This window comes from Onychostruthus taczanowskii, unplaced genomic scaffold, assembly GCF_017590055.1.
Source record: "Onychostruthus taczanowskii isolate IOZ18803 unplaced genomic scaffold, ASM1759005v1 scaffold6, whole genome shotgun sequence".
Lineage (NCBI taxonomy): Eukaryota > Metazoa > Chordata > Aves > Passeriformes > Passeridae > Onychostruthus > Onychostruthus taczanowskii.
The window spans coordinates 5501212-5515825 of NW_024503679.1; the positions used below are offsets into that span (position 1 = coordinate 5501212).

The 14614-nt window shown below is 45.9% G+C and overlaps 1 protein-coding gene across 1 annotated transcript in view; it reads left to right on the forward strand.

Moving 5' to 3' along the window:
- Positions 1 to 289: 289 nt before the first annotated feature.
- The window catches only part of RFX7 (regulatory factor X7), a 49412-nt gene continuing 35087 nt past the window's right edge, over positions 290 to 14614 (forward strand). Inside the window, exon 1 of the mRNA XM_041418653.1 lies at positions 290 to 630. Within this exon, the coding sequence (XP_041274587.1) occupies positions 482 to 630 (149 nt within the window). The 5' untranslated portion in view covers positions 290 to 481. The remainder of the gene's footprint in view (positions 631 to 14614) is intronic.

Genomic DNA, 14614 nt, shown 5'->3' on the forward strand with positions numbered 1-14614 from the left:
CGCACCCGGCCGCGGTGCCGCAGCTGATGTAATGCTGCTGCCGCCGCAGCGCCTTCACGTGTCTGCGGCGCGCCCGGCCAGCGGGCAGCGGCGTGTGCCGCGCGGTGTGTGCGCCGTGACACACGGGACACACACACACGCACGCACACACGTGTTGTTTGCGCCGCCGGGCCGCTCCGGGCGCAGCGCGGCCCCCTCCCCACCGCGGCGGGGGTCTCGGGGCTGACGGAGGGGCCGCCCCCCCGCTCGGGCTGCGCTCGCCGCCCCCGGCCCCAGTCGNNNNGGGCGGGGGAGCGCGGAGCGACCCTGCGCGGGGGCGGCGGGGGCCGGGCGCCATGCGCCGAGCCGCGGGCCGGGCTCGCCATCCTGCGGCGTAGCGGCGGGACGGGTTCCGCCCGTGATGTCCCCCGGGCAGCGGGGGAAGGCGACTCACTCGAGCGCTGCGGCAGAGGCCTAGTGCGGCCAGCGCCGCTCGCGTCCCATGGCCGAGGAGCAGCAGCCGGAGGGGGGGCAGCCGCCGCGGCGGCTCGCCGGCACCCCCGCGCCCGGCGGGGCCCTGCCGGCCCTGGTGCCGGGGCTGCAGGGCGGCGAGGCCAGCGCGCTGCAGCACAAGATCCGCAGCTCCATCTGGTAAGGGCCGGGCCCCGGGCCGGGGGAGCGGGGGAAGGGCAGGGGGCTGCGCGGGCGCGGGGGGGGCGCGGCCCCTTTGTGCGGCAGCGCGGAGCACACGCGTGTTCGCGGGCGGGGGTCGCGGCCGGTGCCGCCCGGGCAGGACCGGCCCCGTGCGCGGGCGGGCGGCGGCGCTGCCCCGCTGCGCTGGGCGGGGGGCTCGGGTCACCTGCCGCGGGCGCTGCAGCCGGGCGCATCTTGCGCGGCCCGCGGCGCTCCCGGCCGCGTTCGGAGCGCGCACGTGAGCGCCCAGCAGCCGCCGGTGCAGCGGGGGATGCGGAGCTGGGCAGGAAGGGTGCGATTGTCCAGCCTCCTGTAAAGCTCTGCTCTTCTGAGGTCCCAGGCAGGCAGTTCAAATGCAGTTTTGGCTGGAGCTCACGATGCTTTTCAAGTTTCTGCATAGGAATCCAGGTTATTTTTTGTTGATTTTTTTCCCCTAAAAATTCAATTTCTTAGTAAATCAGCATTTTATTTAAGAATTTTATTTCATGTGTATTGGTGGAACGAGGTGAACCGCGTTTAGGTTGGTACAAATAGAGCACTTTGTTGGTTTTTTGGTTTTTTTTTTTTTTTTTTTTTGGTTTTTTTTTTGTAGCTGCAAGAGGCTGTCACCTGCAGCATTTGTATTTTACGTACGTTTTTAAAAGCTGCTTTTGGCTGGGGGCACTGGTAAAGAGTACTGAAAGTTGGGAGTTGTAAATACAGGTTACTCATGTAACGTTTTCCTTTATACACACAAACACCATGTGTATTTTATACATAAACTCATCCCAATAAAAACATACTGATCAACCTTGCATATTACGTCATATTACAGTTAGATTGTGTGGTTTGAATGGATGTCACTAGAAAATAAAGAGAATCTAAATATAATTTTGCCTTCAGATTTTTTTTATTGTATGGCATACTGAAATTGCTTTTATTATTGGGATGGTGCTTGTTTTGTTTTTATTTATTTAAACAGTAAATAATAGTTCATTCTCCTTCATCCTCACTTGCTACCTTTTGTTTTGGTCTTCTCTGCAATGTGACCTAGAGAAGGAATATGATCTGCAGAATTTTTTGTCTTTTTGGATCATAAAATCTTCACACCTCCTAATTTATCATGGTATTTAGTGATGGTCTTTTCATGTTTCCTTCTCTTTGCATGAACGTGCTGTGTGGAAATGAGCCTCGGAGAGCATGTTTACATTGCATTCAGATTAGGAGGTATCATGTCCAAGTTGAAGACAAAATGGCTACTAAGTAAAACCTCTGCTTTTATTGTGGCTTTTCTTTTCAAGGGAAAAGAGCACATAGGTTAGCTTCTGAAATGAAAACAGCTAGTTTGATTCAGGTGAACTTGGTGAATAGCCCGAGCCCATGTTTGGTGCAGAGGAATGAAGCGTTTTGCCCCGGGTCACTGGCTTGCCTGGTGCCAGGTGCCTGTGGCCGGCAGAGGTTTCCCAGCACCTGCAGCCCTGTCTCCTGCTGCTGCACAGGCGTTCCTCACCTCCACAGTGTTCCTCCTGGCCACCTGCTTCTGCACCGGGCTTCAGCTTCCCTGCTGCTCTCAGGCAGCATCCATTCCCTGCAGGTTGTGCTGTTGAAATGCAGTATTTGAAGATAAGGTTATTTTTTTGTAAGAAGACCTTTTCTTTTGATGTTTTCAAATCTTGTGTTTCTCTATTGTGATCAAGCAGTCTTCCTTTGAGGTTGGAGTTTAATGTGGATTTCCATCTTCCTGGACATGTGGTTGGTGTTTGGGTGCAGCAGGGATGAGGAGCACTGCTGGGGGTGTTGAGCACACTGTGCCCCAATAAACAGTGGAAAGTCTCCTGAACTGGAGCACGCTGGGCCCTGCTCTCTGTTCAGTGCTGGTGGTGGATAAACAGCAGGAGAGGTTGTGGAAGGCCGGGTTGAAAATGGCAGTGCACTGCTGTAACAGAATGAGATGTGATGTGCAGAGCAGAGCTTCTTCCTCTTTTCTCCTTCCCTCCTCTTCCTCCCCTCTTCCCTTGCCGTGCAGTTGCATGTGCTGGCAGGTTGGTGCATTCAGTTCCCCCTTTGCTTCCCAGCAGGTTTAGCACATCCAGCTCAGTACTCTTCTCTGTTGTTCTCCCTCCATGTCCTTTTTTCCTGCACATGTTTGTACATAGTGGTTGGAGGCTTTTAGTTGGTTGTGTTTGTTACAGGGGTTTTTTTTGTTTTGGTTTTGTTGTTTTTTTGTTTGTTTGGTTGGTTTTTTTTGTTGTTTGTTTGGTTTTGTTTTGTTTGGTTTGTTTTTTAAAAGGTTTCAGTCTTTGGATTGTATTGTCAGTGAAAATAGTATAGCAAAATATAGCAGCTACATAAATACTGGACTTGAGGATCACAAACAAGTCTGTGCTTGTCCCGCCACTTCACAGACAAATATAAATATAGAGACTGATGCAGGCCACGAGTGGGACAATGAGCTATTAATTATCTCAACTCATACTTATTTTATTCTGTTTATTAAATTAAAATGTAGTTTGACAAAAACATATTAAGTAATTGTGTACATGTGGAGTCCCTTAAATTGAAACAATAGTTTAAGCCATGCTGGTTACATTTGCAGGCATGGTCAGTATTGGTACTGAAGACTTAAAAGACTTATGCTTTTTAGGTGTCCAGTCTGTTGTGTTTGGGTTTGTTTTTTTTGTTGGGGTGTTTTTTGGCATATAAGGTGACCACTAGTTTGAGCTGAGGAGGGGAAGATAAAAGAGTGCTTAAAAACAAATCAGGAAGTATTTATTTGCATTACAACATCATATCCAGGTATTTAACTGCTATTTGGTTACAGCAATTGCAGCTCATCACTGTCTGTCTGTGTTTGTGTCCTGCTGCCCCACTGGAACACATGAGGCAAAGTGGTGTCTGGTTTTGTTTGGTGCTGCGTGCGTGAGCTGCTGAGGCGGTTGGATGTGTTCTTGCGGTGTGGGTGAAGCGGGCAGAAATAATACTGGATGTCTTTTCCCATTGACGGATTAGAAGTCTAGACAGAGAGAACACGTCTTTGGGAGCCCGGCCTGCCTGATTAGTGTCAGCATGGGCGGGTTTGTAAATTGCCCTGGTCTTCGCTGGACACTGGGCCTTAATCTGCCTGGTTTTATTTCTCTTTCGATTCGTTAAAGCTTTCATATTTATTAATAGCTTTTTGTCCAGACGTTGGAGCCCAAGGCGGGAAAACCTCCCTAGTCAGCTGTCTGAGCATATAGACTAATGGGGTTTCACTTATTTCTTTGGGTGAGGGTACTGTATTACCAAATGTGTGTTATTTGTATATGATGTTTCTGTACCCAAACATATGGTGGTGAAGGCAGAGTCTCCTCAGTATCACATTGACTTGCCAAGGAATGTCTTACAGCTGAAGACAGCTAATGAAGTATGGATGTAAAAGCAGCGTGGCACGAGGATTGAGATGCAGAGATGGCCAAGGGAGGATGGTGTCAGCTGAGGGTCTGTCATCGCTGGCATAAAAGAAGAAGACCAACAGTTTTAGGCAATTTAATCCCTCTGCTCACTGTATTAATCCAAAATCCAGTAGCTGTGAACACTGAAGTAGCAGACAGGTTTGTTTTCTTGCTCACTGTTGCAAATGACTAGTGATGGTTCTGCAATGAGCACTTGTTTACCATTGTAAATAGTAATCTGGTGCTTACATCTGTGCATGGGTTGGCCTCAGCTTCTTTCACCTTGCCTGCATCTCAGCTCTTTTTGTCCTAAAGGCATCTGTTAGGATTTGAATATAGCGATTCTGCTTGAGAGATTAATTTCTCTCCTTCTCCGCCCCAGTGTCTCATGTGTAAACCAAGCTGAGGAGCAGGCAGTGTGGAGTGGCAAACACAAAGCACTGCATTTGCAGCCATTTCAGGCTGGACGTGGCTGTGGGTTTCAGACCCATAATTTTTTGTCCTCCAATCACTCTTCTGGCTACAAGTTGTATTGGAAAACCACATGAGTGAGTCTGGGCAGTGCTGAAATTGTGTCCTGATGCCCACTTTGTCTCATGTTGAAGGAGGAGTAGGAGGTGAATTGTGCCCTTGGTACTTTTGGGCTCTCGTTATTGTGCTAGAAAACCAGATTAGCTGATTGTAACACCGATGGGTTCTAATCTTTGGAAGGCTCCATTCTTTTTTATGGCTTAAAACATTCCTGCTCCCTCCTGCAGTTGCATCCATCACTCCTCATTAGGCATTGTCAGCAAGCGTGGATCATCACTTAGCTGTTGGCAGAGCAAATGTTCTGCAACTTGGGAAGTGCCATTGAGGTTTTTCATAATAGGAATTGCTACTTATTTATATAGTTAGGTCAGCAGAAAAAAATAATGACTTGATATTTTAAATAAAAATTAATTTTGATTGACTTGATATTTTTAATAAAATGCCTGGCAATGAAGAGGGGATCTTAAAGGGTATGTGTTTCAGGCTTTTAGCAAATGCAGATGGATATACCTTTTTGGTAGTTTTCTTTTGCAGTTGAAATTTCTGTATGTATTTTTTTAAAACAAGTGTTTCTTGAGTCAGGTTGGATTAATGTGTCAACCAATCCATCTGCATTTTCTCTCTTTCTTGTAGCTTGCAAGAGGGAGACCTGAAGTAAGAGGAAAAAAACCGTAACATAACCTTCGGTATTTTGTTAAGTAGCCTGTCAAAACTGGGAGAACTCCGAATTTCCTCTGATTACAGAGTACTTGTGGTTATTCTGTGCCCCCAGCCCAAAATGCATTGGCCATCATTCCCTCCTTCATCCTGGTTAATTCATTGATGGAGGTGGGAAACACAGGTTATAATTCTTCAATGACAGATCGCTGATTTCTGTGAAGAAAATCAAATAATTGTCATTGACAGGTGTACAGGCTGCACTCACTTCACTTAATCTATGCAACATCAGAAGTGTGTTTATCTGCTTTGAAAAAGTACCTTGAGCCCCTTAGCTGAGAGATGCTGAGAGTGTAAAACTGCAGAGATTTCTTGTCACTGACTCAGTTTTCCCTGGCTTCTTGGTTCCAGTGATTCCAGGTGTTGGTAAGGTTTGCCTGTCCTGAATGTGTTTCCTGATATGATGTATAAGCAGTCAAATACACAGGAAAAAATTGAACTGTGGACTGTAATTTAGAGTGGCTCATGGTGATTTCAGGGAAGGTCACCCCTCCTTGGACAAAGCATTTAGCAGCTTGTCATTCTCCTTCACACTCTGCTTCCCCAAATGGATTGGAACAGAAAGTGGAATTTGTTTCATTTCACTCCGCCTGGTTCTGTACAAGTTCCCGCGTAGTTATTGTGGAGGAAAGAAAGGCATTTCTGAGGTGAGGGCTAGCTCCTAGAAAAGATGTTTCCATAGAACAATCCATCCCATCACTTCATGTGCCGAATTCTCTCACAGCACACAAATTTTAAACCAGGGTGTAACCATCTGTGGTGCAGAACTCATTAATTGGGTAAAATAAATCGTACATCCCTTTCTCAACTTGACTTCTCCTGGAGACGGCCTCTGTGGGTTGTTCAGAAACCTTCCACTCCTCTGAACGAGGGCCTGGTACCCCTTTATCTGTCACTGCACATTCCCGTGTGCGGGACACTCCTTTTGCGCGGAAGCCCCCGGAAGGATTCCTTCTCAGCAGGGCAGGCGCTGTGCTGTGGTGCTGCAGTGCATGCAGTGCTGCTGGCCCAGCCCAGGTCAGCGCCGCAGCCGTCGGTGCCAGCGGCGTGGCAGGAGCAGCAGCTTTCCAAAACGGGGCACGGCCACCGCTGTGGTGCAGTTTCTAGGTCAGCAGGTGTGCAGGCCAATTTGGTCTGCAGGCCTTTTTACAAGGTTAGAAAATAAACCCGAGTAAAATGAATGGTGACCTTTATGTAACCTTTGGAGAACAGAGCTGAGGTTTTATTGAATATCCTGGCTCTGAGTTGGAGGGAATAGCTTTGCAGAAAAAAGGTCTTTATAAACCTGCTTTTAGGAAGAGTGGATTTTTCACTCTTATTTCTGGGTTTTGTTTGTTTCTTGAAACAATAGAATCTAAAAAACTATATGGCGGGGAAAAGCACTGTTCATGTAATAAAAGATTTGGATACGTTTTACTGTTGTTCACTTGGAATCCTTTGGGGTGCATGCAGTTGTTGACTTCACAGCATCAAACATACAGAATTCCTTGTTTCATAAACATTTTACTTTCCACTGCAGGAGTTTCTTCGCTGAAGCAAGTCAGATGGTGTGACATTGTGGTTCAGTGCAGCAGTTCTAATGAGTCCTTAATAAGCACAGAATTGCAGGGTTGTCATCCCAGGCCTCTGTAGCTGGGTTGCTTGCCATTTAGGAGAGTTCTGCATTATTTACATGGGTCTGTATGCCACTGGCAAGTAGGAATCCAAATCTCTACCTGAAAAGAACACTTGGAAACTCCCCCTAAAAGTTTCTGGATACTGTATAAATTAATAAGAAAAAGTAGTTTAATTGGGTGAGATGACAGTACTGCTCAGGTTGGGGTGATCAGACTTCTACTGAAGCAATGATTAATCTTTTAATTAATTGGAGCTTAGGGTGGTTTTGTTAGTCTTTTTCTCTGTGTGTGTATAGTTTTGAGAGCAGGGGTTGAGCTTAATGTTTTTATACAGATCCCATAAGTTATGTATGTTGCCTTCTCTTGTTACTCTACTCAGCTGCTTGCCAAACAGAAGTATTTGGAGAAGGGCCAGAGCTGCAAAATTCAGATCAGGATCCAAATTTGGATTTTTGGTTCAAGCCTTTCTAATATCTAATATTACAAAACCTCATATATAAATAAGGAGCTCTTTATTTTTAAACTGTGGTGACAAGGACAGGGAGGTAGCTTCCTTGCCTCCCTCTGGAGCAGTCCAGGTAGAATGCTGGACTGTGTGTTACAAAGCTATCAGCAGATGATTCAAAAGATAAATTGAATAGGTGAAAAAGCAGTGAGTGCACTGTCACCCAGAAAGAGCCTGTCAAAAGGCCAGCACAAATTGGTGCTTTCAAGCCAGTGAGAAGAATCCCCTAAATCTAAAAATTCTGGAAGTGGTGGGATGTTTTGAGGTGTTTCATTAGATCTTTGGGAATTTCAAGGGTTTGTTTTGTTTTGTTCTAAATGGAGTTAGCCAGTATCTCAATTTTAATGCTTTCTTGATTTAATGGAAAAAGGATTATCTCTCACCAAGTAGGATGCTTGTTATCAGCTGCTGTGCCATCAGTAAGCTGCCCAGTGTTTTGTGTTGTTGAACGTTTAGTCATTAAGACAGTGGGAAAAAAACTATTCAAAACTTCCCAAATATTTTCCTTGTGGCTTCTTTTTAATTGCTTGTGGTTGCTGTGGTGACAGTGTGCCTGTCAAAGGGTGGGGAGGCCGGCGTTGCTGCAGGAGCGGGGATGGGGCGGCTCTGGCTGGTGGCACCTGCAGCCGGTGAGTGGCATTGTCCCATCATTGTCCCATGGCTCGTGTGACCAGCTGTAAGCCACAGCCACCCTGCAAGGGCAGCACCTGCCTGCTCCAGGGCAGCACGTGTGTCCCTGGCTGTCTGGGGGTGTCCCTGTGTTCCTCCACTGTCATGAGTCTCACTCAGCTTTTCCCTGGAGCTGGCTAGGAGTGCTGTCCCTTGCCCATTCTCAGGTGCTTCAAGTTTGGGAAGAAAATCTTGTTCCTGGGGAGAACTTGTTTATTAAATGAGGCATATTTGTATCTCTCCCTGAGAGAAAGTCTGTGGTTAAATGTCAAGGTCCATGATGGATGGCCTCAAAGATACAGATTGCATGCAGGCAATCTGTATTTCTCAGTCAGAAATTCCTAAGTGCCATTATGTGGTTGTTGGGACACCTGTGGGTGAAAAAGATTGCACTGGACAGTAGAAATTACAGTTTGTGGCTTTGCATATCAAGGAGTGGGTTATACTGATTTTAAAGTGATCAGCAGTGCAAACTGGTGGAACTTTTTCTCAGTATGAATGAGGTTGCCTTGTAAGTATCAACATGAGCATCCTTTAGACAAACAAAAATTAGTGTGTAAAAAAAAGTGTGCTGGATAATAGGATGGGCAGCTTGTTCTCCTGTGTTTGCCTTACTTCCTTCTTGCCCTTGTTTAGAAATCGCTTGAAAATACCTGGAGTAGTCTTTGTGACCTCAGTGGAAATATCCCTGTGTGCCTTCTCCCTTCCTCTTCAGAACCTCAGCTACATTAAAATACAGGCTGGGAAGGCAGTTACTTACTGCCACAAGTGGTAACTCATTGAAGGCCTCTAAATTGAAAAGCTTTAACATTTATTTAATATTTTTTGTGGATGGAATTTTAGTCTTGTTTTTTAATCTGCTCTGAAAAAAATGTGACAGCTCCTTCTTTCAGAACCACATGTTAGTTTTATTGCTAGTTCAGTGGAGGAAGGTACTTGAGAGGCTTGGGTGCTTGTTAAATTGGGAAGAGAATTCTGCAAAGGGATTCTGGATCCTGTGTGAATGCAGTGTCGGGAGGCAATCAGAAACTGAGACTCGAGGTGTCTGCTTCAGGGCTGGACATTCAGGACGAGTTTGCTGTGTGTGCTGAGGGTTCTTGGGAAGAGCACCCAGGGTGCCGTTCCCAGGAGAGCTGTGGTGCTCCTTGGTGCTCGGCATCACCCGCTCCCAGCTGGGTGCAGATGCTTTGTGCAAGCTCCTGATTGCTCTGCTCTCCTTGTGCTGCTTCGGTGGAACCTGGTAGCTGTGGGTGAGGCACCTGTGAGGCCAGCCAGCCCTTGGTGAAAGCTCCTTCTGCTAGGATGGGACTGTCTGAAGAAAGGGCTAAAAATAATCTTGAAATATTTTTGCAGGAGTCAGACTATGCCACAGAAACTTTTTATCCAAGTTCTGACAAAATGTGACAAAATTCCTTTCATTAAGGGTGTATAAAAGGTTGGTCAATTTTATGGTTTGATTTTCTTTCTGTATTAAGCCTTTTAGCATGATAAATGGTGAGGGCCTACAATTGCTATTAGTGGCCATATAAACTAAATTAATTAGTTGATATTTAAAAGACTGTCAAGTTACTCAGTGGCAGTAATTGGAAGCTGCACACCTGGAACCACATTTTGCTGAAGAGCTAAGCCTGCTTTTGGCTCCAGGAACCTGCTCTACAGCATTACCTTCATTATGCTTGATTCCAGTGCTATAGTTCAATCACTGACTCCTAAAAAGTTGTGAAATTAAATGGCAGCTGAGGGAAAAGTATTTGTCTCTTCCATTCAACAAGTGAGTGAAATGGGAATGGTAGATATAGTTTTAAAATGCAAGAAATATCTCTGGAAGATTTTTGAGCATAATCTGTTAGTTGTTGGGAGATAACTTGCTGAATCAATTGAAATATTTGGAAATACTGGTGGTTTGTGTGTGTTTAATTACGCTGGACAAAGGTTTGTCTAAATGCAGTTTATAGTGAATCTTCAGTTAAAAATTAATCTTGAGCATCATTTTATCATGCAAAAAATAGCAAAAATGCTGACCCTTAAGATTTGGTAACCTGTATAATTAATTCTGTGATCCATGAGGATATCCAGACACCTCTCTGTTATTGGTAACTTCTGAGTAGAAGCCAGGTGTCTGATTACCCTGTAGATCCATGCCTGAATACACTCTGAGTAGTCAGTTTTTGGTTAATAGCAGCTAAAAAAATTATCATAGTCTTGAGCTCTAAGGCTAAGAATAGACATGAAACAAAATACTTTGTTTTGTTTAGTACCAGTGAGTTTAGGCAGTCCCCACTTGGTTTTCATGGAACGTGTCTGCATGGACTGCATCTTTCTTGGTAGCAGCTTCCTTCTCTTGGAAGGGTAGGAATGTGGACTCATCAATTGCTATGGTTTGTACAATCAAGTTGGTGAACCTTGTAACTTAATTGAAAACCACATGGTTCCGTGTGTGGATGCCCCTCTGTGAACGCTTAGTCACCCATGTATGCCCTGGGATGCTGTCAGTGAGCAGCTCCAGCTGTTCAGGGTGAAAATATTTGCAATGGGTGTTTGCAGTGCAGGACTATTAATTATTTGTTACTTCGCAGTGATTCTTGTCACTTTAGTAAAGTTCTTAGTTACTGCTGAGTGCTTTAAATAGCAGTAGCTTTGTGGTAAATGTAGGTTTTGAGGCCCAGTGTAGGATCTGGAGATAGCTTGAGTGTGTTGTATTCTTCTGGAATTTGTCAAACTCAGAAAGGTGAGTTGCAGTTTTGACTTGATTAGTTCAGCTCTTGAGCAAAGGAGTGGCAAAGCAGCATATAGTTCACTGTGAAAATTGAAATCAAACTGTGTTACTAATCAGGAATGGACATTTTCATTCTCGTAATGTGGACATCTGCTCTCCTGCTGCAATGTTTACGCATGATGTGATTCACAGGAATGAAAATCCAGACCAGTCAATTCTGTAGGGCTCTTAAACACTGTCTGCTTCTGGAAGGACCCCTCAGACAAGTAATTGTGGGTACCATTAGCGTGAGACTTTTGCAGAAGCATAATTCAGTGGATTGTTAGGTGCTGAAAACATGTGGTAGCCTATAGGTAAATGTCAACAGTGCTGTTACGCTGGTGAGTACTTCTGTAGAGCTGTCTACGTACATCTGAAATATAATTCTGTGCTGTTATGATTTTTGGAAAGTCAGAAGTGTAGTGCAGCTTTTCTGAAATCTGATCTAGATTTAATCAAGCACAGCCTTTTCTGGTTTTGACTCTTTTACTAAATAAATTGTGGTGTAACTGTGCAGCTCCCTGGGATGTTTAGAATATACGTGCTGTGAATAATGAATCCATGCAGGTGTTCTGTAAATTGTCTGAATAGGGTGCTAAACTCAGTGGCCTGTGTGGCTGTGGCTTCAGTACTTTGTACTAGGACAGGTGACATGCCCTCTGCTGCATTTTCAAAAGAACACCATGACAATATGAAAACTCCTGAAACAGGTATCAAAATGCCTATGGATGATGCTGTGCCTGCAAAGCAGGTGTGTTGCTTGAGAAGAAAATGGCTAAGCTGTTAGGTTTTTGGGTCCTGTCCCCCTCATTGCCTGTAGAAGTAGGATGGCTGCACACATTGCTCCCTGTTCTGAGGACAGAGAACTGACCCTGAAGTTGTGGGGTGTTAAATGCTGGTCAGAAGGCAGGGAAGGAGGCAGAGTGTGGGGTGGAGTGCATGGTGTTGGCCTGCCCACACTGCAGGTTCTGCAGTGCTGCCCTGCAGCTCTGTGCTGCTGCTGCTGTGGAGCTGGGCTGGCCTGAGGGAAAATGCCCCAGAGCTGCAAATGTGATCCAGGTGGGAGCAGCCAGTCCTGCCCTGCAGGGCCATGTAAGGTACCTCTTGGACAAAGTTAATTTTCCACCTAGGAGTGAGTGCAGTTGTGTTTAAACTACTTTTCATAAAATCCTTAAGAATTGGAGTAGCACGTGTTTGTAACTCTTCCTACTAAAGATCCTACTTTAGGGTTTAAAACCATTTTAAAAAGTGCCACATAGATTATTTTTTCTTACCCCCAGAAGCAGAGTATGGAAAGCTGATGAGTTACACAGCTTTAGCATTCAGTGAACTGGCATTTGAGATAGGCAAGAGTCTTCTGGCTACTTGCAGCTCTTTATTTGCAGAGACCAGAGCTTCTGTGTCAAGAGTGGGTTGAAGCTGCTGAGCAGAGGTGAGTGAGAAGTGCCTCGGTGCAGGTGCAAGGCTGAAGGATGGATGCCTGAAAGAACCTGTGGAAGCTGAACAAGGGGGAGTCCTCTGAGATGGGAGGCTGTATGTTCATCCTGCATGTATGTGTTCAGCTTTAAATTTTCACCTGATGGTAAAGTCAAGGACAGGAGAGGGTTCTGAGATGTGCCAGTGAGCACCATGGCACAAGTTGGTGAGAAGTTGCCTTTCCTGTGGCAGTGAAGCCATGCCCATCTAGCAGGAAAGAAGTGAGTGACCCTTTTAGTGGGCAGATGCTTGGAGAGTGCATGTAGATACTCAGGGCATTACTCAGCGCAGGGAAACCTAAGAGGTTGGAAGAGTTGCATTCCATGGGAGTCAGCAATCGGGTACAGGTTCCTCAAGTGGAAAAAAGGGTACACAGGAGCTGTGTGGTGGGCAGCCATGAGAGAAGAAGGAGCAAGGAGAAGGAGGAATGCATGTGTGCAGAAATCAGGGCAGAAGCAGGGGTAATAGGATGTTGCAAGCAGCCTTGGCAGGAGAGGGCTAGATACAAGCTGAATTTGTTTGCAGAAGGACAGGCTGATACCTATGGGGGGAGCTGTTCAGTGTGGAGGGGGGAGAAGGATATCTGTGGCATGGAGGAGGGACAAAGAGTGTGCCAGGGAAACCCTGCAGGTTAAGCTGGGTCTCCTCAGTGCAGAGTCTGTGAAAGGCCTAGGGCAGCCCCTGGATTGCTCCTCTGCTTCCAGTGTGTGCCAGGCCCAGGGAGCATTGAGATGGCAGCGTCTTGGCAGGCTGGGGCTCTTTTCCCGGCTGGCAGAGGGACACCGGCAGCTGTTGGCCCTGCAGGTTTTGGGGAGGGGATGGCTGTGTGCACTGTCTGGCTGCTGGCTTCTTGTGGGGCTCTGCAGGGCAAGGGGGTCTCATCTGCTCCCTCAGGATAAAGCCACAGAAGAGCTTGGATGGGACTGGGTTGTGGCACTGCAAACCAGATGACAGCCCCTGGGTGTCGAATGAATAAGGAGATAGAGAGGTACAACCAGTAGCAGCAAATCTCTCTGTTAAGAGAATGTAACTAGGATAGCTGTGGGTCTTGAAAATGTTGAAGGAAATAATGTGAAATAAAGAAGAAGAAACCCAGTTTTTATGAACAGGCTTAAATCTGCCATCCAGGCACCTGTGCCAGCATTGGGAAACACGTGTGCTGGGAAAGCCTTGCTGCAGAGCTGCTGACACTGGGAGCTGTTCTCTTGGATTCAGCTGAGCTCTGAGCTATGTACAGTAAACTCAGCGCTGTGCAGATTTGTACATTGCTGGGTGTGTGTTACCTGTAAGCAGAGTGTAGAACTCTTCCTGTTTTCTCACATGAATATTGTTTTGCTTTGCCATCAGGTGTCTGTAGCCACCATTTCCCAAGGGAAAGGCAGTAGAGGATCAGGTCTGTGACCTGTGGCAGGCTGTGATGCACAGCAAGGTGCTGCCTTCCTCCTCCTCCCCAGCTACCTGGCTCTGCAGTCATGGAAGAGAAACAATTTTGTGCGTGTGTATTGTAGATGCACTGAATTTCCTGTTTGGTTTTTAAGTTCTGCTGGGGAGTGTCACCCCCTTGGTTTCACTAGGCATCCTTTGTTGGAGCTATGTGGGACAAAGGCTGGAGTAAAATCCCAGTGTCTCATAGTTGGCTTTACAGTGCCTCCAGTTCAGACCCTTAAGTAATAATGTTGTGATGGGGCTTCTGGTGACCTCAGCTGAAAATAGCACAGCAGATCTCTTAGCTATGTATAGATTGGATTGTGAAGCAACCAAAGGTTGATTTATTTTTTTGTACTTAGTTTCAAAACCCAGCAGTTTTCATTGTGGAATATGTGAATTGTTGCAATGGATGATTTGCTCTGTAGCCACAAACCTGCATGTCTAGTGACTGTTTCCAACTTTCTGCTTTCAATGGGACATTCATGAAATGAAATTTCTTCTGAAATAATCTTTTCTCGTTATACTTTTTTGAGATTGTAGGTTGTTAGTAATAAATACAGGATGCTCTCCTCTGAAGTCATATTATCTTCCCACATCCTGTACAGAGGGCACTGCATCCTTGGAAAAGAATCTCCTGCCTGAATGTAACAATATGCACTGATTTTAATTCAGAGCAGTGCTGAAAGAACGAGGGTGAGAGCTGTGTAAAAGCATTTTCTTTGTCTCTTCTCAGAGTTCATTACTGTAACTTATGGCAATATACTGAATTTAAATAAATGTAAAAAAAACCCCAACCCCAGGAACTTAAATGACTGTCTTGTTGGAATAGAGCACC